The sequence below is a fragment of the Canis lupus genome, chromosome 23 (genome assembly GCF_011100685.1).
Source record: "Canis lupus familiaris isolate Mischka breed German Shepherd chromosome 23, alternate assembly UU_Cfam_GSD_1.0, whole genome shotgun sequence".
NCBI lineage: Eukaryota > Metazoa > Chordata > Mammalia > Carnivora > Canidae > Canis > Canis lupus.
Window position 1 is genome coordinate 45,994,221 of NC_049244.1, and position 25,362 is coordinate 46,019,582.

The 25,362-nt window shown below is 44.1% G+C and overlaps 1 protein-coding gene across 1 annotated transcript in view; it reads right to left on the bottom strand.

Annotated features, from left to right (window-relative positions):
• Positions 1 to 8,507: 8,507 nt before the first annotated feature.
• MINDY4B (MINDY family member 4B) overlaps positions 8,508 to 25,362 on the bottom strand; it is a 34,731-nt gene continuing 17,876 nt past the window's right edge. Inside the window, exons 8-12 of the mRNA XM_038570204.1 lie at positions 24,366 to 24,436; positions 22,675 to 22,747; positions 21,720 to 21,881; positions 10,778 to 10,958; positions 8,508 to 8,713 (exon numbers count right to left, since the gene is read on the bottom strand). Of these exons, the coding sequence (XP_038426132.1) occupies positions 8,571 to 8,713; positions 10,778 to 10,958; positions 21,720 to 21,881; positions 22,675 to 22,747; positions 24,366 to 24,436 (630 nt within the window). The 3' untranslated portion in view covers positions 8,508 to 8,570. The remainder of the gene's footprint in view (positions 8,714 to 10,777; positions 10,959 to 21,719; positions 21,882 to 22,674; positions 22,748 to 24,365; positions 24,437 to 25,362) is intronic.

The window sequence follows — 25,362 nt, forward strand, 5'->3', positions numbered from 1 at the left end:
TTGCTTAGTTAGTGAATCTGTCTTACTTTTAAGTAGCAGCCAAGCAGGTTGCTCACCTGCCACTTTTGTTTTGCCCATCAGGGCTCCCCCCTCCACCCCGTCTTTCTGCCTGGTCAAGTCTGATTAGCTCTTGCACAACGTGGCTTCTTGGGCTGCTGCCGAGGGGCAACCTGGGTGTTCCCTGCAGCCCATCTCGTGCGGCTGGTGCTCAGTCATTTAAGCACGAAGAGGAGGAAGGAAGAGGGCCGTGACGTGGGTGTCACTGGAGCATCCAAGGGAGAGGAAGGACCGGCCGCATCCCTCCCCGGGGTTTATAACCTCATGCAAAATACAAAGCTGACGAGAGGGGAAGGGACTTGATCAGGTCCAGGAAGAGTCTGAGTTCAAGGTCTGAAACCAGCCAAATGCCAGTTTCTCTGCAGGGAACTGAGTTGGTTTGTTGGGGATGACAGATGGTGATGAAACTTTCACCACCTCCCACCCCGAGGAACAGTCACGCCTCTCAAAATGCCCTGGTTAGGGGCAGAGATGTTTGGCCTCTGCAAATCGATCGGATCTTTATTATTTCACGATGGTCCCTTTCACAGGAATGGTTTTGGTACCCCTTATGAACAGCTATTTTTAATAAACAACCTTATTGACTTATAACGTACATTCCATAAAGTTCACCTATGTGCACGACCTTTATTATATGTGCCCAGCGTGTGACCATCACCATAATCTAGGTTTCTTTTTTTTTTTTTTTTTAAGATTTTATTTATTTATTCATGAGAGACACAAAGAGAGAGGCAGAGATACAGGCAGAGGGAGAAGCAGGCTCCGTGCAGGGAGCCCGATGTGGGACTCAATCCGGGGTCTCCAGGATCACGCCCTGGGCTGAAGGCGGCGCTAAACCACTGAGCCATTGGGCTGCCCATAATCTAGGTTTCAAATGTTTCATCATCCCCCAAAAGGAACCTTGGACCCATTAGCAGCCATTCCTCCTCCTCCTCCTCCTCACCTACCCTCACCCCCTTGTCCCCCTGCCAACCACTAACCTACTTTGTACCTCTGTAGACCTGACTATTCCGGTCACTTGACAGAAATGGAAGCACACAATATGTGCTCTTTTGTGACTAGCCTCTCTCACGTAGCATACTTTTTTGAAATTCACCTATGTTAAAGCCAATCGTGACGCAGTTACCTACGAATGCTATTCCTCTTTACGGCCGAATAATATTCCATTGTAGGGATGTGTGATTTTTTTGTTTCTTCATTGATCAGGTGATGGAACTTTGAGTGGTTTCTGCTTTTCTGGCTATGGTAAATCATGCTGATATAAACATTTGTATGCATGTTTTTTGTATGGACGTATGTTCTTGTTTTTCTGGGGTATAGACCTAGGAGTGGAGTTGCTGGGTAATATGGTAGCTTTATATTTAACATTTTGAGGAGCTGCCAAACTGTTTTCCAAAGTGGCCGCACTATTTTATACTTTCACCAGTCATGTGCGACTGTTCCAATTTCTTAGCCTACTCAGCAACACTTGTCTTTTTGATTATAACAGTCCTAGTGAGTGTGAAGTGGTATCTCATTACCCTAATAGCTAATAATGTTGGAAATCGCTTTGCATGTTTATTGAGCCATTTGTAGATCTTCTTTGTAGAAATGTCTATTCGAATCACTTGCGTATTTAAAATTGGATTGTTTTCTTATTATTGAAGTATATGAGTTCTTTATATATTCCAGATACAAGTCTCTTACCAGATGCATGATTTGTAAATATTTTCTCCCAGTCTGTGGGTTGTCTTTCCCTGATGGTGTCCTTTGAAGCACAAAAGCTTTAAATTTTGAGAAAGTCCAACTTATTAATCTTGTCTTTTATTGTGTGTTTGGTTTTTGCATCTAAGATATCACTGCCTAAAACAAAATCACAAAGATGTATTCCTAAGCTTTCTTCTAAGAAAGGAAGAAAAGGATAACACTTTAAGCTTTTGCGTTTGAATCTCTGACCCACTTTGAGTTAAATCTTTGCATATGGTGTGAGTTAGGGATCCAAAATCATTTATTGCATGTGGACAGCCAGTTGTCCCAGCATTTGCTCAAAAGACCATTCTTCCCGCCACTCAATTGTCTCAGCCTATTTGTCAAAAATCAATTGACTATGAAATTTAGGATTCATTTCTGGGCTCATAATTCCATTCCATTGATCTTTATGTCTATCTCCAAATGTCCTCTCAAGAGAAATCTTTTTATTAAGTGTAACATACACATAGAAAAGAGCCTACATTTACGCGTATGATTCTGAAAAAAAATTGCAAGTGAACAAAACTGTGTAGCCAGCACCCAGACTTAGAAATATAACATTATTACTACTCCCACTAGCCCCTCTTAATCCTCCTAGTCACTGCCCCCAAGGGTACCTACTCTCCTGAACTTTATCACCATAGATTAGTTTTGTCTGTTTTTGAACTATATATCGATGGAACCATACAGCATGAGCTATTTCCTATCTGTTTTTTTTTCCTTCAACATTATGTTTGTGAGTTCCATCCGTGTTGTTTCGTGTAGCAATAGTTCATTACTAACTACTGTGATTTTTTGATGTTGTATTATAAAATATGTCATTTAAGGATCTTCATAACTCAATGAACCAGTATTTTCTTTTTTAAAAAAGGTTTATTTATTTGAGAAAGAGAGAGAGAGTGCGCATGTGTGCCAGTGTGTGAGGGGAGGGGCAGAGGGAGAAGGAGAGAGAGAATCCCAAGCCGACTCCCTGCCGAGCATGGAGCTTGATGACCGTGAGATCATGACTTGAGCTGAAATCAAGAGTCAGACACACAACTGGCTGCACCACCCAGGCACCCCTACAAACCAGTATTTTCCAAATGATAAATGCATGGGAAAGATCCACTTACAGTGCAATATACATGAACGGATTTTGATGTAACAGTGGTTGAAGAATTCATTGATATGATTCCAGTTTCTACACTGCAACTAACCTTTAAAAAAATGACCACTTGTAGAGTTTTGGTGTAGTATCAAAGAAGAATAGCCACAAGCTATTAAATTTCTCCTTCTTTTCCAGCTAAATATCTATATGAGGACAGATTTTCTTCATACATTTTAACCTGTAAGCATATCACAGCAGATTAAATGCAGAGGGAGATGTGAGAATATAGCTATCTTATGTTAAGCTGGCCATCAAACAGATTTACAGAAATGTAAAGTAATGACACTCTTTTCACTATTTTTTTCCTCTGGGAAATACAGTTTTGTTTTGTTTTTATAAAATACTACCTTGGGTTAATATGTAATAAGTATTACTATTGCTGGATCCCTGGGTGGCTTAGTGGTTTAGCGCCTGCCTTCAACCCAGGGTGTGATCCTGGAGTCTCAGGATTGAGTCCCACGTCAGGCTCCCTGCATGGAGCCTGCTTCTCCTCTGCCTGTCTCTGTCTCTCTCTCTCTCTGTGTCTCTCATGAATAAATAAATAAAATCTTTAACAAAATAAGTTTTACTATTGCTATTTTAAATGAGTTAGTATTTAAATAATTTTTAGTTTAAATTTCTAATAGGACAAATATTAATAGATATAACTCAGATAAGCAAAAGCTCTTTGGGGTCACTGATAATTTTTAAAAGCATCAAGGGGGGCTGAAACCAAAAGCTTGAAAACCACAGTTCTAGTGGGTCGCTAGGCATGGAACACAGAAGCTTACAAATAAGTATGTCATTGCAAATCATTGCAAATGATATAAAGAACTAGGGAGACCTATTAGATGGGGGGGGGCGGTGGTATCAGAGAAGGTGCCTTTGAGAAGTGATTTTCAGCAGAGATCTGAAGAACAAGCATGAAGATCACTGTGGGCAGAAGGAACATGCAGGCAAAGCCCCTGAGATGGGGATGCTCTTGACTTGGGTGGAGTATGGTGATGAGCAGGAGAGTGGCAGGGGATGGATCAGGAGCTAAATCCTACAGGCTCTCACAGATCACGTTGAGATTTTGGCATTTTGTCCTAATTACATAAAAATGACGGTGATGTGAATTACTTATAATATGATCAGATTCAAATTTTAAAAAGAGAACTGATGGCTGTGTTGAAAAAGGACTGGAAAGGGTTGGGAGAGAAGTCAGGGGAGTACGTGGATGGCTCTCCTAATAGTACAGGGAGAGCAAGCGGTGCCAGCATCGGGGAGGTAGTGGTGCACGTGGGGCGATTCCCAAGTTAACATTTCTAGTTCTTGCTCTCCCCCTTGGAGCAGAGGAGAGCGGAAGACTCCTAGGTTAGAGCACTTCTACCCACCATGCTTAGAGATACCTGTTCCAGGTGCCACAAAGATGAAATATCCTTTACATTAATTTTATAATTATTTACTGGTTTTTGTGTGTGTGACCGAGTCACTCGCATGTATTTGATAATTAGATTTGATAATGATATTGAAAAAAGTCACTCTCATGGCACCACCTTGTGGAGGGTAGTGAGAAGTTTTCTTATTGGGTTCAACACCCAGTTCTCTAAGAGGTTCACCAGTTACCAGCCATTCCAAGTACTTCGTGGAAGAAAATGAGAAATGAATATGTTCTTTAGAATTAAAGTTAGACTGCTATCCTGGAAACAACTGTCTGGATTTATTCAGACTTGACTTGATCCCCCCTCTTGTTGACCTTAACATCAAGAATCATTGACCGAAGATACCTTTTATTTAGATATCACTGGACAGCCACCTCTTATATCCATCTGCTCCTCCTTTACCTCCTTCCCCGGCCCATCATACCTTACTCAACTACTGACCCTGGAAGTCCTCAGGGCTCAGTTTTAGACCAGCCCTCTTCTTGCTTCCTACTCTCCTTAGGCACATTTATTCCAGACCCTCACGTTACTTCCCATCAAGACTCCCAGATGTGTTTGGTCCAAGCCTCTCCTCTGAGTGCCTGGTCCCTATTTCTAACCCACTGTTCTACTTCTCCACATAAATGTTCCACACAAGCCTGACCTTAGGGTTTCTTCCTCTCCAAATCTGCCATGCTTTTAGTGTTTCCCAATTCAGTGGAGGCACAGCCTTCCACCAGTTTCCAAATCAGAAACTTGGAAGTCATTCTTGAGCCCTCCCTCCCCCTCCTCTGCCTACCCCTGAAATCAATCTCTTGGCCTTGTCTGCTTTACTGGTGGGTATCTCCCGAGTGGCCCGCTTTGGTCTGCTGTTTATTGCCAGTGCCTTTTCTGACTGTCTCTAGCCTTGTACCACAGCCATAGCCTCCTCACTAGTCTCTGCATCCCCTCCAGGCTCTCTCCAGCCCATTCTCCACACTGAGGCACTTGCTTCAAAATGCACATCTTGCCAGGCCCCTTACAACCTTCCAAGTTTGCCCTACAGCAGGTCCTGCCCTCCCCTGACCACAAGCTGCTTCCCGGCCATTCTCTGCCTTGCTCTCTGCACCTCGGCCCCACTGGTTTCTCTGTTCCTAAAGCACCTTCACCACCGGGATCTGCCCCTGCCATTCCCTCTACAACTCTCCTGGTTATTTCTACTGAGCTTCCTATCTCAGCTTAACCATCTGTTCTCAGAGAAGCCTTTTCCTGAACTTCCAGGCCTTTATTCTCAATGCTTATCTCAGTCTTCAAGCTTATATTCATTGAAGTGGTGTTATGATTAATGCCATCTCCTTGGAAGGGCCTAAGCTCCATGAGAGAAGAGAGCCCATGGTCGAGGTGCTCACCATATTCCTCTAGCACCCAACAGACTGCCTGGCACCCAGGAGCTGTTAGAAGAGTTCCCCGAATGAATGAACAAACGGTTGTGTCTCTAAGGCCCTGAAAAGGCCATTGCAACAGTCAACAGTATATATTCACAGTTTGGGTTACTTACCTGTAAACAGAGTCAGGCCCGGGGTGACTGCAGGTTGCACAGACCTGGTGAGCACAAGGCCAAACCCAGCCAGTATGGGGGAAGGGACTCTTGGGCTGCCCACCCCCGGGGCCAGCTCCCACCTAGTCTTGCCACATTGGTGAACATGTACTTGAAAAAATCACACATGTATCTTCTCTAAGAACAAACAATAATTTTTAAGGGAGAGACCATTCCGAATCAATATTAAGGAAACAAAAAGTATTTGCCATCTCCTCAGAGGCCTGGTCTCACTATGGATACAGTCAGTTTAGGTAACTATTCAGAAAAATTGTTAGTCTCTGTCTTCAAGCAATCAGCTTTTTCCTGATTAATGAAGCTGATAGGACAGGGGCACCTGCGTGGCTCAGTCAGTTAAGTGACTCCTGGTTTTGGCTCAGGCCATGATCTCAGGATCGTGAGATGGAGCCGCACGTAGGGCTCCAGTCTCAGCAAGGAGTCTGCTTGAGATTCTCTCTCTCTCCCTCTCCCTCTGTGCCTCCCCCCCACACACACTCATGCTCTCTCTCTCTCAAATAAATAAATCTAAAATTAAAAAAAACAAACAAGAAGCTGATAAGATAAAGTCATTTTTCGCAAAACATGAAAGTTCAAAGGTGATCTAATTGTCCCAGAGCATTTCTAGCTACTTTAAAAGAACATGTTTCCACCCTAAAAAAAAATTACTGGGTGCCCTGTTAATAAGACAAAATAAAAACTCATTTACCAATGTTGACATGAAAAGTGATTAACACCTTTATTTTTTATGTCAAAGTATATATATATATCTCAAAATTATTATACCTTTATATATAAGACATAGGTTCTTAATCTTTCCTCTATTATTTTACTTATTTATAGATTTGTTCCAGGAATAATTTAAGACAGATTACAACACATAAAATATGACAAAATGCCACAAATCATAAATAAATTAGAAATTCAAAGGAAAAATAGGGTAGGGACCAAAAATAGACTCAGAAAATGAGGCCAATTAAAAAATGCCTTTTGCGAGGACAGATACACTGCCAGGCGGTGCGGCCGGTTGTCTACACAACAGTCATCCTGTTGTAGACTCTGTCCTTTGGTAGAGCCCCGATTTTGTCCTGGTAACAAGTGTCCTGTTCTCAGCCTTAGAAGATGAATCATGATTGACCTAAGAGAGCCACAGATCCCTTGCTGGACCAATCTTGTTGGAAAAGCATGTCCTTATTGTTTGAGACACTTGGAGTGAAATCTCTTACTCATGCTGGAAGCTTCCTCCCTGAGGCCTGTGTGGTTGTTTCTCCGTGTCTCTAAGCTTTCCAGCAGTCCACTCCAACAGGGACATTTGGTTAGAAGTAACCCAGTACGCATAAAACAAAACAAAAAACCCAGATCTGCACCTCAGGAAAAGCCCATTATTGCTAAGACTAAAACCAAAGAAAACAAGGGTTGAAAAGGATCCACTTATTTGTCCAATGGATTTTAAATCCCTCATGAAAACACCAATGTAATAAAGATACTGTAATCAGCAATCCAAGCCAAACTGGCTTTCTTTTTTGACATAATTTATTATTCACCTTGAAGTTTCATTTTCTACTGCTCCTTAAGTTAAAATATTATTCTTTGAGCCAAATGAAAGTGCATTTCACAGATTAATTCGGACAACGGGTGCAGAAAAGGTGTTCTTAGCAATCTAACCTTTACCTTGCGAATACAGAGCCCTGGCTGTGCGTTGGCAGATGGGTGGAGTGGGTAGGAAAAAAGGTCTAGATGGCTTCCAAGTACTTTTTAAAGAAAGACTATGTGTCCTACTCTGTGTATGTCTTCAGAAACAAGCGTAAGCATTCAACAGGACAGGGAAAGATCACATTCTAAAAAGGACTGTTTCCCCTTTTAACAATGACATAAGAAGAGATTCTATTTTTACATGTAATTTTGTTTTATCTAGGAATAAGATTTCTTTCTCATTTTATCTGTGTGTCTGTCTATGTGTTTATATTCAGCTTGTAAAGACAAGAAACATAGCATTGGTAGAAAGAATGTCTCCTTCCGTGTGTTCGCCTTGACTGCTTGAACCCAGAAGTCAACTACTATAGCTGCCAGAACCAGGAATAGTCCCTGCTTCAAGCCCAAAGAAGCCCATTTACTATTTTAATGACCAGATCTTGCTAATGTGGGCATGTGAAATGTAACCTTGGAAAGGAATGCTCTCTCTACCAGGAAGTCTTTGAGAAGGCTTGAGTTCTTGCCATAACTAAAAATCTGATGATGCATTACTGATGACTTCATCCCCAAATGAAAGCTAACTGCCTGCGTCCATAATCCTCAGGGAGAGTCACACCAGGAAAAGACTAATTCGAAAATAACATACAGGAAAGACACTTCATTTGCTCTATTGAATAAAATGAAGGAACCAGTCTATGCAAGTATAGAGGATACACCTTGCAAGGCCCTGCTGGAAGGGCCTGTGTTTCTTCCATAGCACTTAGAGGAACTGCAGAGGGCTTCACAGAGATGAGAAAGAGAGAGAGAGAGAGAGAGAGAGAGAGAGAGAGAGAGAGAGAATGAGAATGGCTAACGTGTTTTTTCACTGGGGTTCATGAATGAGGAATGTATGAAGCGGTCTCCCCCCCGCCCCCCCCCCCCACACACACATTAGCTTCATACCCCAGCAGCTTTCACGCTTCAGACGTCGTTGCACATCCTGGCTTTCTCTTTAGAGAAAGGGAATGGTTCCATTCCAGTTGACAGTGGCTTCTCTCCACTTGGTTCTGATTGCCATCTCCACTGGAGAAAACCGTCTTCCTGGTCCATGTTCATCTTCATGTTGGTTCCTTTCCCAGTGATGGGAGTGAGTATCTGAGTGGGGAAGAGCCGGAGTGTTTTTTTTTTTTTTTTTTTTTTAAGATTTTATTGATTTGAGAGAGAAAGAGCATGAGCGAGGGGAGGGGCAGAGGGAGAGGGAGAGGGAGAAGCAGGCTCCCCGCTGAGCCTACTGTGGGGCCAGATCCCAGGACCCCAAGATCAGGACCTGAGCCAAAGTCAGACACCCAACTGACTGAGCTACGCAGGTGCCCCGAATGGCCAGCATTTAGGCCCTAGCATCCACACATGATTCTAGAGGAAGCCAGGAGGGAAGGAAAACACCACAGGTAGGCAGGAGTTGGGCCTGTGTTCCTAGAACTGGTTAAACAGAGGGGGATTCCAGTAGATGGTATGTAGAAATGCCCATACAAAACAAGTCTATGGTTACACGGGTTGTGTATTTTAGACCATGAATATTTGTGTCATGTGATACATATTCCAACACCATGATGTGACACATAGAGCCAAGTGTAGGTCACAGGATGTTGTCAGGAAAACCAGGAGAAAGGAGAGCTCATCGCTTCTAAGAATACAGTCACATGTTTGTGTGAAGGGCGAAGGAGTTGAGTGAGGTAGTCAAGGACTAGGTTCAAGAGCCAGCTTTGTCTCATGTGACATTTGAGAGGGCATTAACATCTCTCAGCCTCATTTAGTCAGTTAATAACTGCTTATTTTCTACCTCAGTTTCTTCTTTGTGAAAATAACTTCACAGTACTACCTCATATGACTTCTGGGAGAACTTAATGGGATTACATGTATAGCTTCCAAGACAGTGCCCAGAAGAGAATGCTCGCAATGCATGTGAGTTAATTAAAAAAAAAAAAAAAAATATATATATATATATATATATATATTTTTTTTTTTTTTCTGGGGTGCTTGGGTCACTCAGTTGGTTAAGCAAGACCCTTGGTTTTGGCTCAGGTCATGATCTCAGAGTCCTGGGATCAAGCCCCATGTTGGGCTCTGGACTGAGCGCAGTCTGCTTGGGATTCTCTCTCTCCCTCTCTCTCTGTCCCTCCCCCATCCTTGCGAGCACACATGGGCTCTCTCTCTCTGTCTCCAATAAAGAAATAAAATCTTTCAAAAAATGATACTTTCCTCAAAGAAGAGAATAAAGTAGAAACGATAACATACTTGAAGGAACGTCTTGTCAACGTCCCCCTAAATTAAATGAGCAAATATATATTTCTCATAATTAAGGAAAAATTAGGAGCCAGACAGATAAGAGTCACCAAGATACTTTTCCAGATTTGCTCATTAGACCAAAAAGTTGCTTAACACCAGGCCCATGATGCTAAATGCCAAGAGTGAAACATCAAACCAGCAAGGCTCCACCAGTAGAGCCGAGGTACCCAGTACAGACTCCCAGTCTCATCATGTTTATTCCCCTGTCCGAAGGGCCAGTGTGTAAACACACTTAAAGTTTAGTCCTTTTTCCTTACGAGTTTAAGCAAGTATGGTTGTAATTGAAATAAAATGACCTGCGTGGTCGTCTGCTTCTCCCATTGGACTGGAACCTCTTAAGTTTTGCTGGGACTCTGTCTTAGTTATTGTTGCTTTCCCAGTGTCAGGCACTTAGTAGGCCCTCAAATATCTGAACAGAAATGCCCTCTGGGTTTGCTTGCTTAGGTCACTGGATGATCAGCCCATCAGTTGTAGGATAGAACTGACCAAGTCCAACACCCCTGCCCCAATCCCTCCCTTTTTCCAGTTCTTCCTTCAGGCATTAAATGCCTCCTGCTCACAGATCAAAGACCCTGGAGGGGGCTTCTTGGAAATTTGACTCTCCCCCTTTTATTTTTTCTCATCACCCAAAGCTTCTGTGCTGCTTCTCAAGGCCCCTGCTCTCACTGAGAGCAGCTTTGGATGGCCCAGGCTGCAATGCTTGGGTTCAGGCCCGTGGGACTCGTGCACGGGTTTCATTTCAGAGCTCAAGCCGAAGCATCTTCCTGCAGAGCTAGTGTGAATGTGCACAGGGCTGTGAAACATCGGCAGGTGCATCTTTCCGAGCGCACTGCAGCGCCCACGAGGGGGGCCCTCGGAGCCAGAAATGCTCACCTACTGTAAGATGCACAGGCTTCTGCTGGGGGGGGCGGCCCCTGTAAAGGTACAGATCGAAGCGACGCTCCGCTTTCCAGTCTGACAAGAGCTGCCTGTTGGTGCTAAAAAGGACACTGGGATTTCCATTGATGTTGCACAGCCAAATAGGTAATTTGGGAGTCTTCAGCATGCTGCCCACCTGGAAGGGGAGAGCAAATGCAGATGAATATAGAAATTTGGTCACATCAAGGCAGATGCTGACACATCATCGTGATCAAAAAGCAGCTCGGAGGCTTCTTGTTGCACTTGCAGGTGTGCAGGGCGCCCCGCGTGCGTGTGCTTTCAAGTGGAGGCTGCGTCATGAGTGAATTTCCATGTACAAATGGTGTGGCCCAGGGGGGCTGCTGCAGTTTGGGGATGGCCTCACCGGGGACGTGGAAACGCCTCAGTTTGGCTTTGACGTTAAGGAGAGAACAAATAGATAAACTGAAATACAAGTGTGGGAGTGGAATACCAGAACTTCAGTTTGTCTTCATCACCGACTGGTGTCCTATGTCCTATGCCCAAGATAGGGCAATATTTCCTTCAGCAGGTGCTCAGACCTCTGGAAGCACTAACTATTTAGAATATAGGAAAAAAGAGAGGGGCACTTGGGGGGTTCCATTGGGTAGGTGTCTGCCTTCGGCTCAAGTCATCATCCCAGGGTCCTGGGCTCCAGGCCGGCAGCAGGCTCCCTCTGCAATTCCCCCCCCACCTCGCCCCTGTTCATGCTCTCTCTCCTACTCATTCTTTCAAATAAATAAAATCTTAAAAAAAATATTTAGAATAGAGAAATAGGGAATATTTTGAATGGAGGACAGGGCTCCCAGGAAATGAGGGGGATGCACAGTCATATACACATTCAAATGCTCATACATATATCCACGTATCTGCATATCAACATGCACATGGGATGGGAGAGGGGCTGAGAGCCGAGTACACTAGTTTAGCATTACAGTAATAATACGCAGTTCACTCTTTTAACTAGTTCATCTCGTTTTTCCAGGCAACTTTCAATCCGGCCTGGAGTTCTCATAGCTAGTGAGTTAGATTGGCCAAGTAGCACTCCGAGAGGCACACGCCACAGCCCCCGAGGGTATCTCGGTATGACAGTGCATTTCTATTTATGATATCTACCACTTTGTTTAAAGAGGCAAGAAAGCACATATTGCCATCAAGACTCATTAATATTAAAAACTTTTCTTTTTCTAGTTAGAGACATGAGCATGAACTACTTAGGGAAAAAAAAAAACACATCATTTTCATGTGATGCCAGGGAAACCTACTGGACCCTCAGCCTTAGTGTGTCTTCCCATAATGACCCAATTCTGTTTCTTTTCTTCGTCAGTCCTTAGAGTCTCACTGCGTGTTCAAGAACAGGTTCTGTGTTAGGGAAGATTCCGCTTTGAGAAATTACCACGTTGCATAAACCCAAGTATTAAGGGCTAATAACTTGACATTTTGATTTTTCAATAGTTCTATTCAAGTCTCTTCGTTTTGCTTTAAATTCTTCGGTTGTGGGTGAGTGGGTGAATCAGAAATGCTTTTGTCTTTAAGTTTTTGGCTTTTAGCTGCCGGAGGAAAATTTTATCACTGCGTTTGAAAGACACAAAGTCAGGGTTAGCGAGCAGTTTTGAAAAGGGGGTGCCGGCCTAGCACCTCAGTTTGGACATGCTCATGGGGGGTGCAGGATTTGCTTATCTACTCACACTAGAATTAGCCCCCTCTGGGCTGAATATAATATGAGCATCTCACATATCAAACGGGCAAGTCGCCCACTGGCTCCATCGGAAATAAAACACAGAGGATGTGCCATGGAAGCAGCCCAATGTGTTTACGTTCCAAGAATCCACCCACAAGTTCCAAATAACCTTGTAACCATTCATTAGTTATAAGAGAAGCATTTTCTTTCTTAGGCCTGCTTGCCGGGGCACCTAGTGCACTAAGGTCATATGTAATCAAAATACGATCTGCAGAACGTGGAATCAGTAAGGTTGGAAAACTTGGGCAAACTAGGAAATCGAGGGCTGTTTGGAATAAAGTGTTACTTCTGTTGAAATGGAGAAAAAAAAAAAAACCCTGAATTTTGGCTGATTTCCAACCAATGAAAGTTCCTGTAAATTGTGACTGGGGTGGAGGGGGGGATGTCATAGCGTATAGGCACGCATGATATTGTTGCACAGAGTTTTTGTAACGTAGGCAAAATTCAGCTGGCGCTCAGATTGAACACCCTGCAAGGTGCTGACACCACACTCTTGGTACTTCCTGCAACAAGGCAACGGTTTTCTCTTCTGAGCTCAAAGCTACTCAAGATTTTATTAGAGTAGGAGGAAGATGAAGTAGTTATAAATACAACCATCTCCAACCCCCAAAGTCACCATACAGAGACTGCACAACTGAGTGGGCAGGGCCTCGCTTGCCTTGAGAGATCCTAGTGGAAAGGAAAATGTCATGTGTGACTGTCAAGGCACTCTGGGGGTATTAACCCTGAGAGGCAAGCCTTAAGATCACAGCTGAGAATACACCTGGTGTAAAGTGAGTCCTGCAAAAAACCAAAAACAAACAAACAAACAAAAAAAACAAAGCACCTCCCGATGGAATCCAGCCGTATATTATAGCCCCTTCTCTTCTTAATACGCCACAGAATGTATTTGACTGGAACCTTCGGTGGAGGATGTGTATCGCTGTTGGGTAGACGGTGGATCTGCTAACCTCCAGCCCCAAAAAGCAGCGTTCTAAATATGTTTTATTGGTGAGATTCCCCCAATGCAGAATTTGTGCGTGTTGCCTCACGTTGCCATGGTGAACAAGGAAATTAGCTTGTGATACAGTAGTGCTATAAATAAAATACCTTTCTCCTTAAGTTCACTCATTGTGTAATAAGCCCAGCGTTACATGCAGTAATCAAGGCTTTCATAACCTGTATCCTTTAAGTCAGCGTGACACTATAGGGACAGGACGAAGGGTGGACAAATTGCACACATGCCAAGGCAAGGATGGAGTCCAGCAATTTTTTTTTGGGGCGGGGGGAGGGCATCTAGAACGATGGTACTTGGAACGTGCCCTTGCATTAACGAGCTTTGCTATGGCAAGTCCCAAGGGCCCAGGGTGGCAATCGGAGTGGGAGAAAGGTGGACATTTGTGCTTTCTTCCCTCATGCCTGGTGACGGTTCGCGTGCATAACCGTGAGAGGCCTGGCTTTCATCTCTGCAGCTGCAACACGGAGTCGATGGAACTCCCCTCAGCGAGTTTGCAGGTATGTGGTCCTTTTATGGTTGGATTCCTCCCTCCTGATCTCTTTAAAGGGACTTTAAAGAGGGAAGAGGGTATGGCTGGGATGCTGGTGTGCTTTGCCAGGCCTGCCAGGGGAGTGATTCCAGCAAGGCCTAAATGGCTTCGGTCCCTCCTAAAAAATCAGAGTTGATTTTTCTTCTCGGTGGCAGGTGCGAAGATAATGCGAACCTCCTAAGGCTTTCCAGATGGCGTTAGACTCAAACTGCTTTATGTTCTCACTTAGGTATTGGAACCTCACACTGAAACCTGTACCTCCAAATAGAAAAGTGACGGGAGGCTTCAAAACAGCGCCTCATCTTGCGGGTAGCTGGCTGTGTTCCGCAGGAGCTGTCAGTCTGGTGGGCTCTGGGGGGCTCGCCGTGTCATCTAATGAGAACTCCAAGGTTTTTTTTGTTTTGTTTTGTTTTGTTTTTTTTAAATCTCACCCACTGGGTTGTGACATTGGGACTGAAAGGCAGTGTGTTTTTGCAGTCTCTGCAATTTTACCCCAGACTAAGAAGAGATTTACTTTAGGAAGACAGATGCAGCATTACAGGATGGGATTCACCTGGCCAGCAGAATCTGTTGGCACGTTGGTTTTCTTTTGAACTCGGGAACCTTTCCTATATCCTATCTTTAGTATCCGTGGATACATACAGTCTTCTGACCTGCAGCACTCACCGGAGGCAGGAGCCCCTAAATGCCCATAAAGCGTTTAAGGACCCAGGTGGCACATTCGTGAGTCCTGTGTGGAGGAGTTACCCTGCTCGGAGCAGAAAGGAAGGGATTCTTCAATCCATCGGGGATCTTCAATCCAGTGATACAGAGAGCATTGTTCTGGAACCACATCTAGTTCTTTCTGAGCAGACTTTTGCTCTGCAAAGTATTTCAGTTCTATGATAAAATACTGTGAACTATTCGGCTTCTGGATACATGGCAGTCGTATGAGTCTTCTGGTTGGCACGAGTCTCAGGGCCATATAATTGGCCACAGGTGAAGGGGGGCAGATACTTTTCAGAGTATGTGCCCCACATATGTGTAGTTCACTATCAGCTCAAACTCGCATCTGTTTTAACCTAGAAGTCAATGTAAAAAGGTCTCGCTTGTTGAGTCATGACTTCTAAAACCTAGCCCTGGTGTTGCCACCAACTAAATGTTAGCATCTAGGGCATCTGGGTGGCTCAGTTGATTGAGCACCCAATTCTTGATTCTGGCTTGGGTCATGATCTCAGGATCCTGGGATTGAGCCCCCCAATTTGGCCTCTGTGTTCAATGAGTCTGCTTGAGGACCCTCTCTCCCTCTCTCTCTGCCCTTCCTCCTTGTCTCTCTCCAAAATCAATCAATAAATCTCTAAAAACAAATAAATGTTTGAGGGGCACCTGTGGCTCAGTCCAATAAGCCTCTGCCTTCAGCTCAGGTCACGATCCCAGGGCCCTGGAGTCAAGGCCTGAGTTGGGCTCTGTGTTTGGCGGGGAGCCTGTGTCTCCCTTTCCCTCTGCCCTTTCCCCCTGCTCATGCTTGCTCGCTCTCTCATGCTCTCTCTCTCTCTCTCAAATGAATAAACGAAATCTTTTAAAATAAATAAATGTTCGAGTCTAACATCAGTGCATCTATAATAGACACTACAGATGATATAATACACATCCACATCTATATGTAAATAGATAAGATATGATAGATTATAAAAGCACTTGTGAAGGACTAACATTCTAAGAACTGGCATTTTGCATTGAGCACTTTATCCGAAGACAAGAAAAGATGCTAAGGACAGCATGGCCCAGTAGCAGAAGATGGGCTTTGATACAGGTGGAATCTGGCATCCTAGCACCGGCTCTGACACCCAGCTGGTGGCCGTGGGCAAGTTCCTGCACTTGTCTCTGGCTGGATTTTCTCATATACAAAATTAATGGCCAAACGACAGACCCTGGACTAAAACTAATACTACAACTTTGAGGGGAAGGGAGGATCGGACAAAATGAGGCATCGCGAATGGCTCAGAGAGAACCTAGCACATAGTGCGTGCTCTATACAAGAGGCCGTTGGGCTACAACAAATAAATACACTTCGTGTATACTTTCTTTAATTACCACCCTCAGGGATGTGAAAAATACATTTAAAATTATATATATATAATATCGTATATTTATATATAAAGCATAATTATATATAATTATTTTAATAATACAAATGAGTTCTGAATGGCTTCTATCCCCAATAATGAGCTGCTCGAGAAAGAATAAAAAAGCACCTTCCACTAAAAAACTTTCTATGTATATGTGTATATGTCTAACACATTCATAGATCTCGGCGGTTCAAGCAAGCAAACTAACCACCAGCCAGTATTTGCTCTTTCATACATTTGTTCCGAAGCCAAACTCCAGGTGCATGACAGAGACAGCATAATAAACATCCTTGGGGCTTCAAGCCATTAGTGTACAATTGCAGGCAATTTTCACTGAGGGCAGGATTCATAGGAGTCTCCCTGGAGAGAGAACACTGAGTCCAAGAAGGAAGGATGAAGAGTCACATGAGTCACTTTTCTAAAAGATAGAAGCATTGCAGATTTGACTTCTACGTAGATTTTAAAGCTAACGTGGGCAGCTTCCGTGCTTTGCCCTACTTCCAATTTATGAGCAAGCATTTGGACGGTGGTCCTGTCGTCTGGTACATTTTGCCCTCTTCTCATAGGAAAGCTCCTAATTTTTTATCTATGCCTTGGCCTTTTGGCTTACTTTAAGGTCCCAACAAATATCCACTTTATTATTGGAGGATATTTTAGGCTCTGCAGGTAATTTTCTGTAAATCATGACTTAGCAGCTCTACGGGTCTGAGCTGACTCGCGTAGAAAGAAATGTGTTCCAGAGAAAACGGTAGCACTGGATCTCTGAATTCTTGACTCTGAGGCACGTGCTCAGTGTCACCTCCCTCCCTTCCATGTGGCACAGTCTTTGACATCGTCCCTTCTCTCAGAGCCACTTAGTAGCTATTTAGCAAACACCTCCTTAATTTTAATTGAAGATAAGTTCTTAGACTTGTCCCTAAAGCCTTGCAGATGTTTACAGGAGCAGAAAGCTGTCAACCATGCTGATACCACTTGAAAGAAGATGTGCTTTCTTGTAATTTTAGTTGCAATAGTGGGTTTTTCAATTCTACACACATGGATTTAATCAGTTAGATCTAACGAGAGTTTCCTTTCCTTTAAAGCATTAGTTCAACCAGGGCAATTTTGTCCCCCAGAGAATATTTGGCAATGTCTGGAGACAGTTTTGGTTGTCACATTGAAGGGCAGAGCTACTGGCATCTAGTGGGTAGAGGCCAGGGGTTTGCTAAACATCCCATGGTGCACAGGACAGGCCCCACCACAAGGAGATTATCCAGTCTAACATGTCAATAGGACTAAGGTGGAGCAGCCCTGCTCTAGAACAGAGGTTGGCCCATTAGAATCACTTGTGGGCTTTCAAATTCTAATGCTTAGATGTTCTCTAGATCAAATAGAATAGGGGCATTGGCCCTATTGGCTAGGACTGGCCTTGCCATTGGGGCCCAGGGTGAAATGAAAATGCAGGGATCCTTATTGAAAAATTATTAAGAATTTTTTAGGCGGTGACAGCAAGGGCAGGGCCTTCTGAGCATGGGTCCCTGTGTGCCTACACAGGTCCTATATCCATGAATCTGACAGTGTTCTGGGGGATGAGCTGCCACTGGTAGTTTTAAAAGCTCTCGAAGTAGGCCAAAGGCTTTAAGAGATGCCTCGCCAAACAAAATATACAGATGCAAATGAGCATATGCAAAGATGTTCCTCACCACATATTATCCTGGAAATGAAAATGGAAACAGCAATGAGATACCGCTACACACCTACGAGAATGGCCAAAATCCAGAACACTGACGACACCAAGTGCTCGTGAGGATGGGGAGTAATAGGAACTCTCACTCACTGCTGGTGGGGACGCGAGAATGCACAGCCACTGGCGAGACAGTTTGGCAGTTTCTTACAAAACTACACACTCTTACCGTATAGCCAGCAATCATGCTCCCCGGTATCTATCTAAAGATGTTGAAAACTCCCGTCCCCCAAAAATCTGTACATGGGTGTTTATAGCAGCGTTTGCCAAAACTCGGAAGTATCCAAGAGGTCCTTTGCAGGTGAATGGACGAATAAACTGTGGTGCAGCAACGGAATATTATTTAGTCAAGGGAATATAATCAGCATTATGAAGAAATGAGCAACTGAGCTGTGAAAAGACCTAGAAGAACCTTGAACTTACATATTACTACGTGAAAGAAGCCAATCTGAAAAGGCTACAGGCTTTCTCCTTCCAACCATACGACATTCTGGAAAAGGTAGAACCAGGGAGGCAGTAAAAAGAGCAGTTATTGGGGCGCCTGGGTGGCTCAGTGGTTGAGCATCTGCCTTTGGCTCAGGTTGTGATGCCGGGGTCCCAGGATCCAGACCCACGTCGGGCTCCCTGCATGGAGCCTGCTTCTCCCTCTGTCTATGTCTCTGCTTCTCTCTGTGTGTCTCTCAGGAATAAATAAATAAAATTAAAAAAAAAAAAAAAAAGATCAGTTGTCCCTGGGGGTGGGGGAGGGAGGGGTGACTAGTTAGAGTGCGGAGGATATTTAGGGCAGTGAAACTACTCTGTATCATGTTATAATGGTGGACACGTGTCATTATACATTTGCTGCAAATCCATACAGTATACAACGTCAAGACTGTACTGTAAACTATGGACTTTGAGTAATTTTGATGTGTCGGTGTAGGCTCATCAATTTTAACAAATACACCATTCTGGTGGGAGATGTTGACAATGGGGAAGGCTATGCGTGTTTGAGGGCAGGGAATATATGGAAAGTCTCTGTCTTCCACATAATTTTGTTGAGGAAGAAAACTAAAAAAAATAAATTCAGTTAAAGAACCAACCTCTCCAGGTGATTTCAGTGTACAGCCAGTGTCAAGACCACTGTTCTCCATCATTTAGTGCCTATATCCTTCCTCAAACAATCGGTGTATGTATATGTACTGGCCCATGTGTGACTCATCTTTGTATCTGGATACAGAGCCTCACAATCAGGAGATGATCAATGAATGCACTCTACTGTCCTTTTTTTTTTTTTTTTTTTTTAGATTTTATTTATTTGAGAGAGAGAGAGGGTACAAGAGAGAGCACAAGCAGGGCAGAGGGAGAAGCAGAGGGTGAATCCAGGACCTCTGGATCATGACCTGAGCTGAAGGCAGACCCTTAAGCGGCTGAGCCACCCCGGTGGTGGTTTACTACTACTTCTTTATCATCCATCATAAACTTATAGGCATATGGGCCATTTTTGGCTTTTCAGTGGGCTTTGGCATTTATTATCTTGTTTGCTCTTCACCTCAGTCCTGTGGTTGCAGAGCAGATGTTAGGACACTAGTCTGAGTGAGGAAATAGGCCTAGAGAAGGTAAGTGACCAGCCCAAGTGATGATCCTGTGAGTGGCGGGGCAAAGCCTCCAACGGAGTCTCCTGGTTTTCAGGTCAGGGCCACTTCCTACGCATTATAGAACCTCCCTCACTTTTAAATCAGGTTTCCAAAGTGTGGCACAAATGCCGATTGGTGGCATGTGGCAGGAAAGCCAGTGGCCCTGGGGTGAGCTTTCAAACAAAACCTGTTTATTTACTTATGTGAACATGTATTAGGAAAAAAAAAAAAACAAAAAACACCTGTCAAATCCATGGCTTGTATTACTGCTGCAGAAGAGGTTACATTCAAATTTTTACAAGGATTTGATTTAAAGAAAAATATTAATCAAATAATAGCAGAGTGTGGAGCAGGTGTGGAGACGCGACAGAGCTGTGAATTACCTACGCAAACGACTGAAGTACGAGAAACGCTTTTTAAAATCTTTGTAGTTTATAATGAGAATATAGTGAAACAGTGTGAAAGAGCTTTGTAATCACAGACAAAGCAGTACAATTACTATTATGGTTTCTGTGCCCCACTCTTTGAAACTTGCCCCTGGTGTATCCTCCCTTTTTTTTTTTTCCAAACTGAGTCTTGGCCTCTTACTGGGCTGGGAGAGGTACGGAGTGCTTGACCCCATATGGACATCAAATGACCGTGTGTGGTTGAAAAAAAAAAAAAAGAAAAATACGTAAAATGAAATCTATAGATCCCTTTCCTGTTTATTATCGATATATCAAATTCTAAGATGAGTCCTCAGATGATCTAGGACCGAATGGTTAGGAATCTTATAACAATAACAAATCCTTTCTGTGTTCAGGATATATTCAAAACACCGTCTTTCATATCCACGCAGTGGAATTCTTTGCATCCATTACATATGACGAAGGGCATACATCCATTGACACATTACAGATATCTGTGTCAAATGATAAAAATCATGTTTTGAAGAGTAGAATAGGACATATTCATATAAGAAGGAAAAAGACATGGAAGCATTTCTGAAAGGATTGATCCCTGGGTGCTGGGAATGGGTTCATTTCTTTTGCTTTTAGCTTATCAGTCACTTCTCATTTTTCTACGATGGGCCTGGATTTCAAACCCAAGGAATAGCAAACAAACTTTTAAACATGCTCGTAATGCAACACGTACTTAATTCTGCTATGGTCAAACTCTACTCCTCTGGTGCCATCCGATATAGGATTTGTAGGTGGCACGAGATGCGGATTTCATGAACGAGGCATTGTGGCCGGAGCCAATGGCAGGAGGGAAGGTGAGAAGCTCTGGATGGAAGAGGATCTTCTAAAGCGTGAAGTCTCATGTCCATGAAAGGGATTCTGAGCTGAAGGAGGAGAGTGAAGGACAGGACAGGCCCCCATTTGGTGCTGGTGAGGGGGGAAGGGCTGGGGGGTCCGTCCTCATCCTGTTGAATCACAGCCCTGCTCATCTCATGGCCACTCCAGAGAAGCGCTGCTTTTCACAGGACCCGCCTTGCCCTCCCTGGGTTCTAGGGTGATGATCTTCGTGACACTATCACAGAAGTGTCTTTGATATCTGGTTTGGGGTTGGGTGTATTTGCCTCCTCACCCTCTCTCCTGTTTATTTCTGCAGAATCACATCTGACTTAATTCTCTCGTGATGTTTTTCAACAGCACATTCTCCTTTCTGGTTGTCGGAGGCTGTGAATCCCCTGAGCTGGAAATCTTTAGGGGAGGAGTTTCATAAAGGGGGAGTTTCATAAAAGTTTTTTTCCCCAGTGATTTTTTTCTTCAAGCTTTAAGCAATAGATAGGAAATATGGATTCATTTGCATAAATAAATTGGGACCATACCCATGGGCTGCTGACAGTACTGATCTCTGAGAAGGAGGCCTGTCCCTGGATGAGGATGAAGGGAGCTTTCTTTTCGTCTGAATATTTCAAGTATTGTTTTTCAAAAAGTTATTTGCATTTTACTTATACTACCTGTACTCTCTATACACAAAAATGCATAAAATAAATATGAAACAAGTACAGGAGACTCGGATATTTACATTTAGACTCTGAAAGTCTCTGTTTGTATATGTGTATGTGGTGGGTGGGAAGCGTGCGGGAATATAGTAAAGGACAAAGTTAGCTCAGATTTTCATTGCCTGAATATAGAGACCGAAAAAAAAATAGCAAAATGTTTACACTTAGGTTGTGTGGCTGAGAATCAAAGCACACTCACCTGCGCAAGCCTGTCATCCTCAGAGGCATCCTTACCCCACTGCAAATACCCGACGTCACTGCGGGTCAGGACTCCATGTAATATTTCTTGAGACTTGCCCTCCTGATAGCCATTAAAGACATTTGGACTTGCTCTTCCAGTTAAAATCATGTTCAAAATTGCCTGGAGGACATATTTTACAAATATTTACATTCTTGGTAGCAATGACAAAAGGACTTAATTTCTTTTTCCTTTTAATGATCACTGAAGAATTACCAGTTTTGCTTCAAAAATATCCACTTTTGGATCCCTTAATATCCACTTTGGGAAAAACATGTCAGCAACCTCTGGTAGGGTTAAAACAGGAGTCTATTGACTTGTTTCCTGAGCCATACCCCATATGGCCGCACTCAGATCTTATTGCCCTTCCTCCCTTTACATTCCTTTTAAACTCTGCTTTCTCATAGTTGCAATTTAAGAAGCAATCAGCTAAACTGTTTTTCTAGTACTTTTCTTTCCATTATTAGGGATTCCTGGTGGGTCTCGTCAAGGTATTTTCTAATAGGTCTATGGAGTCTCAGGGAGAGGGCACCTGGGCGGCTCAGTTGGTTTTGCGGCTGCCTTCGCTCAGGTCATAGTCTTGGGGTCTTGGGATGGAGCCCTGCTTCGGGCTCCCCACTCAGCTGAGAGTCTGCTTTTCCCCCTCCCTCTGCCCCAACTTCCTCCTGGTGCTCTGTCTCTTTCTCTCTCTCATTCTCACTCTCAAACAAATAAATAAAATCTTGGGGGGGAAAAAAAGACTCCCAGGGATATGGGGCCCTCAGAGGTTAAGTGGGAAGGTAGAGTCTGATAACAAACTTCTCAGTCCTTCAGAGGTAGCTCGATCACTCTTCACTTCAGGAGAGAATATACTTAATTGGGGGGGAAAAAGCCTTATTCAGATTCTACAATAGAAAGGCAAAGTCTCCCAACCTACCTGCCTGCACAGGAAGCCCCCCGCACTTGGCTGTAACAGATGAGTGGTGGAGGCATCTAGGTCCTTCTGAAGCCTGCAGAATGTGAGACACCATCAGCCTTTGGTCAGAGACGATGACTGCACCAGGGACCTGCAACCTCTCCTTCTCCACCTTCCAACACAAAGCAGCGGTCCAGTGGGTCACCTAGCCACTGCGTGCCTCACACCTGCGTATCTCCCTGGAAAAGCCTCTGAGGCTGCGGAGGTGATGGGAGAGCAAGGCATGCAGTTGGGGGAAGCTGCTGATAGGCGGTGAGGGAGAAGGCTCAAGTGTCAGGCTCACACGTGTGTGTGTGTGTGTGTGTGTGTGTGTGTGTGTGTTAGAATCCCAGTGGGTGCTGGGGTGGGGGCACGGGAGAGAAACTGTTTGCTCTGGGCAACAAGGGATGCTTGGCTTAGGGTAGTGACACATGAGCACTGCAGAGAGTGCTGGCCCAAGGTAGAGTTGAACAGATTGTTCAAGGGGGAAAATACCAGTTTGAGGGTTAAGCCCATTTCCTGGCAGCAGAAGGGGCGGCCTCTGCTGTTTCACCAGGGACCAGGACTTGGGGTCCTAGCCTGGACTGTGTGAGGTCAAGGTGGAATGTGGCTCCTGCTCTCACCCAGGGAGAAGTGCTGAGTACTGGCGTGTGACCTGTGATGAAGGAACCTATTCACAGGAGGCATCCTTACCCCACCGCCCTTCTATGAATAGGAACTGCAAACTTGGGTCAAGCATCATGAGTGCCTTGGTGGCCTCAGATATGCTTCAGGGCAGCATTGCCCAAAGTGCAGCGTGATTTAAAAAAAAAAAAAAGTGTTATAGTGATGAGCTTAATACGTTTTTCTTTAGTACAGCAAATACATGATTTAAAGGATATGAAGGTTTAGGGGGGAATTTAATAGTCAAATATGTATTGATTTAAAGAAAACTGTTAAGCAAATAATAATAGAGACCACAAAAATGTGACGATGTTATGCAAAAGCCAGGTGTTGGGAACACTGCTTTGGGGCCTGGAAATCTTCCTTTCCATCTCTCTCTAACTCTTAAAAGGTTACCTTCTTTTCAGAGCCCACATCTTCTAACGAGTCTTCTTTGACTAGTCTATCTGCTGAGGATCCTTCCTCCCCTGGAATCCCCTAAGACCCCTTGTCTTTACACCTCATTTAGTACATGAAGTACCACCTGCACCTTGCCTAGTACCCCTGTGTACACCTCCTGTCTTTCCCAGACCAGACCCTGCAGGCCAGGCCACCTCTTCTTTCATTTATATTTTCCATGGTGCCAAGAATAGGGCTTTGCATATCATAGAGGCAAAAAAAAAAAATCTGTGGATATATCTTTTTGTGCATATAAATAATAAAATATTCCTATTATGAAAATTATGCGAAGAAGCTTCGGCGTTCTCTGTCCACAGTTATAACCACCAGAAGCAGGAAGCCACCAGTGTCCTAGAAAAGCAAATCCAAACCTTCCTGGTGACGTCCACTCACCCATTAATACAGCCAAACCGACTACAGAAAAGGGTAAATCCACCGAAGAGCATCCAGGAGAAGCCACACTGTACTCATGTTTCCAACAGGGCGTGAAAGTATTTTCCGACCCCGGAGTATATCACCTATGTGATCTCAGAGCTATAGGAAATGCCTGTGCAAATATTTGTTGGATTTACCTTTCAAATGTTCTGGAGAAGATCAGGCTATAAAGAAACAAGATGACACCATGGCTTCCTTCCCCTTTGAACTGTTTGGGAGGACAGAAAAAAAAAATAAAAATAAAAAAGCATGTTTGCCTTAAAGCAATGCAGCTATGTTTATCTCTAGGCATGAATTCAAGGATTTATAGCCCAAGAAGATTTTTTTTTTTTTTTTTTTTTCTGAGCTGCTGATAGGACGCTGCCCTGGGTCATCTTCACTCTCAAATGCATTCTTCCCTGTTGCAGATCTGCCCAAGGCACGTCATTCTCTTGCTTTTTGACCTATTTTTCTTCCTTCCACTTGTATCACGTGAATCAGGGCTACCATGTAGTAGATCTTTCCTCTCCATTTTTCCGGCCTCCATCCTAGCCCAGGCCCGCTGTGTGTTCTTGGCTGGCCTCTCTCCCAGTCTCTCCTCGGTCGGGGTACCCTTCCCTCCTCGTTGCCCCCGGGGGGGAGCAGAGATCCTCTACAGACATAGCCTTGGCGCTAGACAGGTCTAGGTTCAAAACCAGCTCTACTCTTATTCCCATTTACTGACTTGCCTGTGAGTTTCAATCTCCTGATCTGCAACTGCAGATACATGGCAGGTTTGTTGCAAAAGTCCAATGAAATCAGGCACAGTACCAACCTTAGTTCTTGGAACGCGCTGGAACGACAGCAAAATTAGTATCCGTCCCTCTTTCAGGCATGTCTCTCCTGTGTCTTTTCTTGGCCAGGTTCTATTTCTGCTTACAAGTTTCCAAAGGTTCCCTGTGAGCTCCAGGATCAGATCCAAATTGCCCAACCAACGTTCAGGTAGTAGGCCTTAGCTTCCCGTCCGTGCTCCGGCTGCTGAAAAGTAGCTCCTTGGCTGGCTTTCAAGGTTCCCAGGGTGAAAGCCACTCCTCCAGAGGCACAGGAGGGCCTCTACTAAAATGCAGGTGCTTTCCCTTTCCTGGATTAATTTGTGCCCTTCATGCTCTGTGCCCT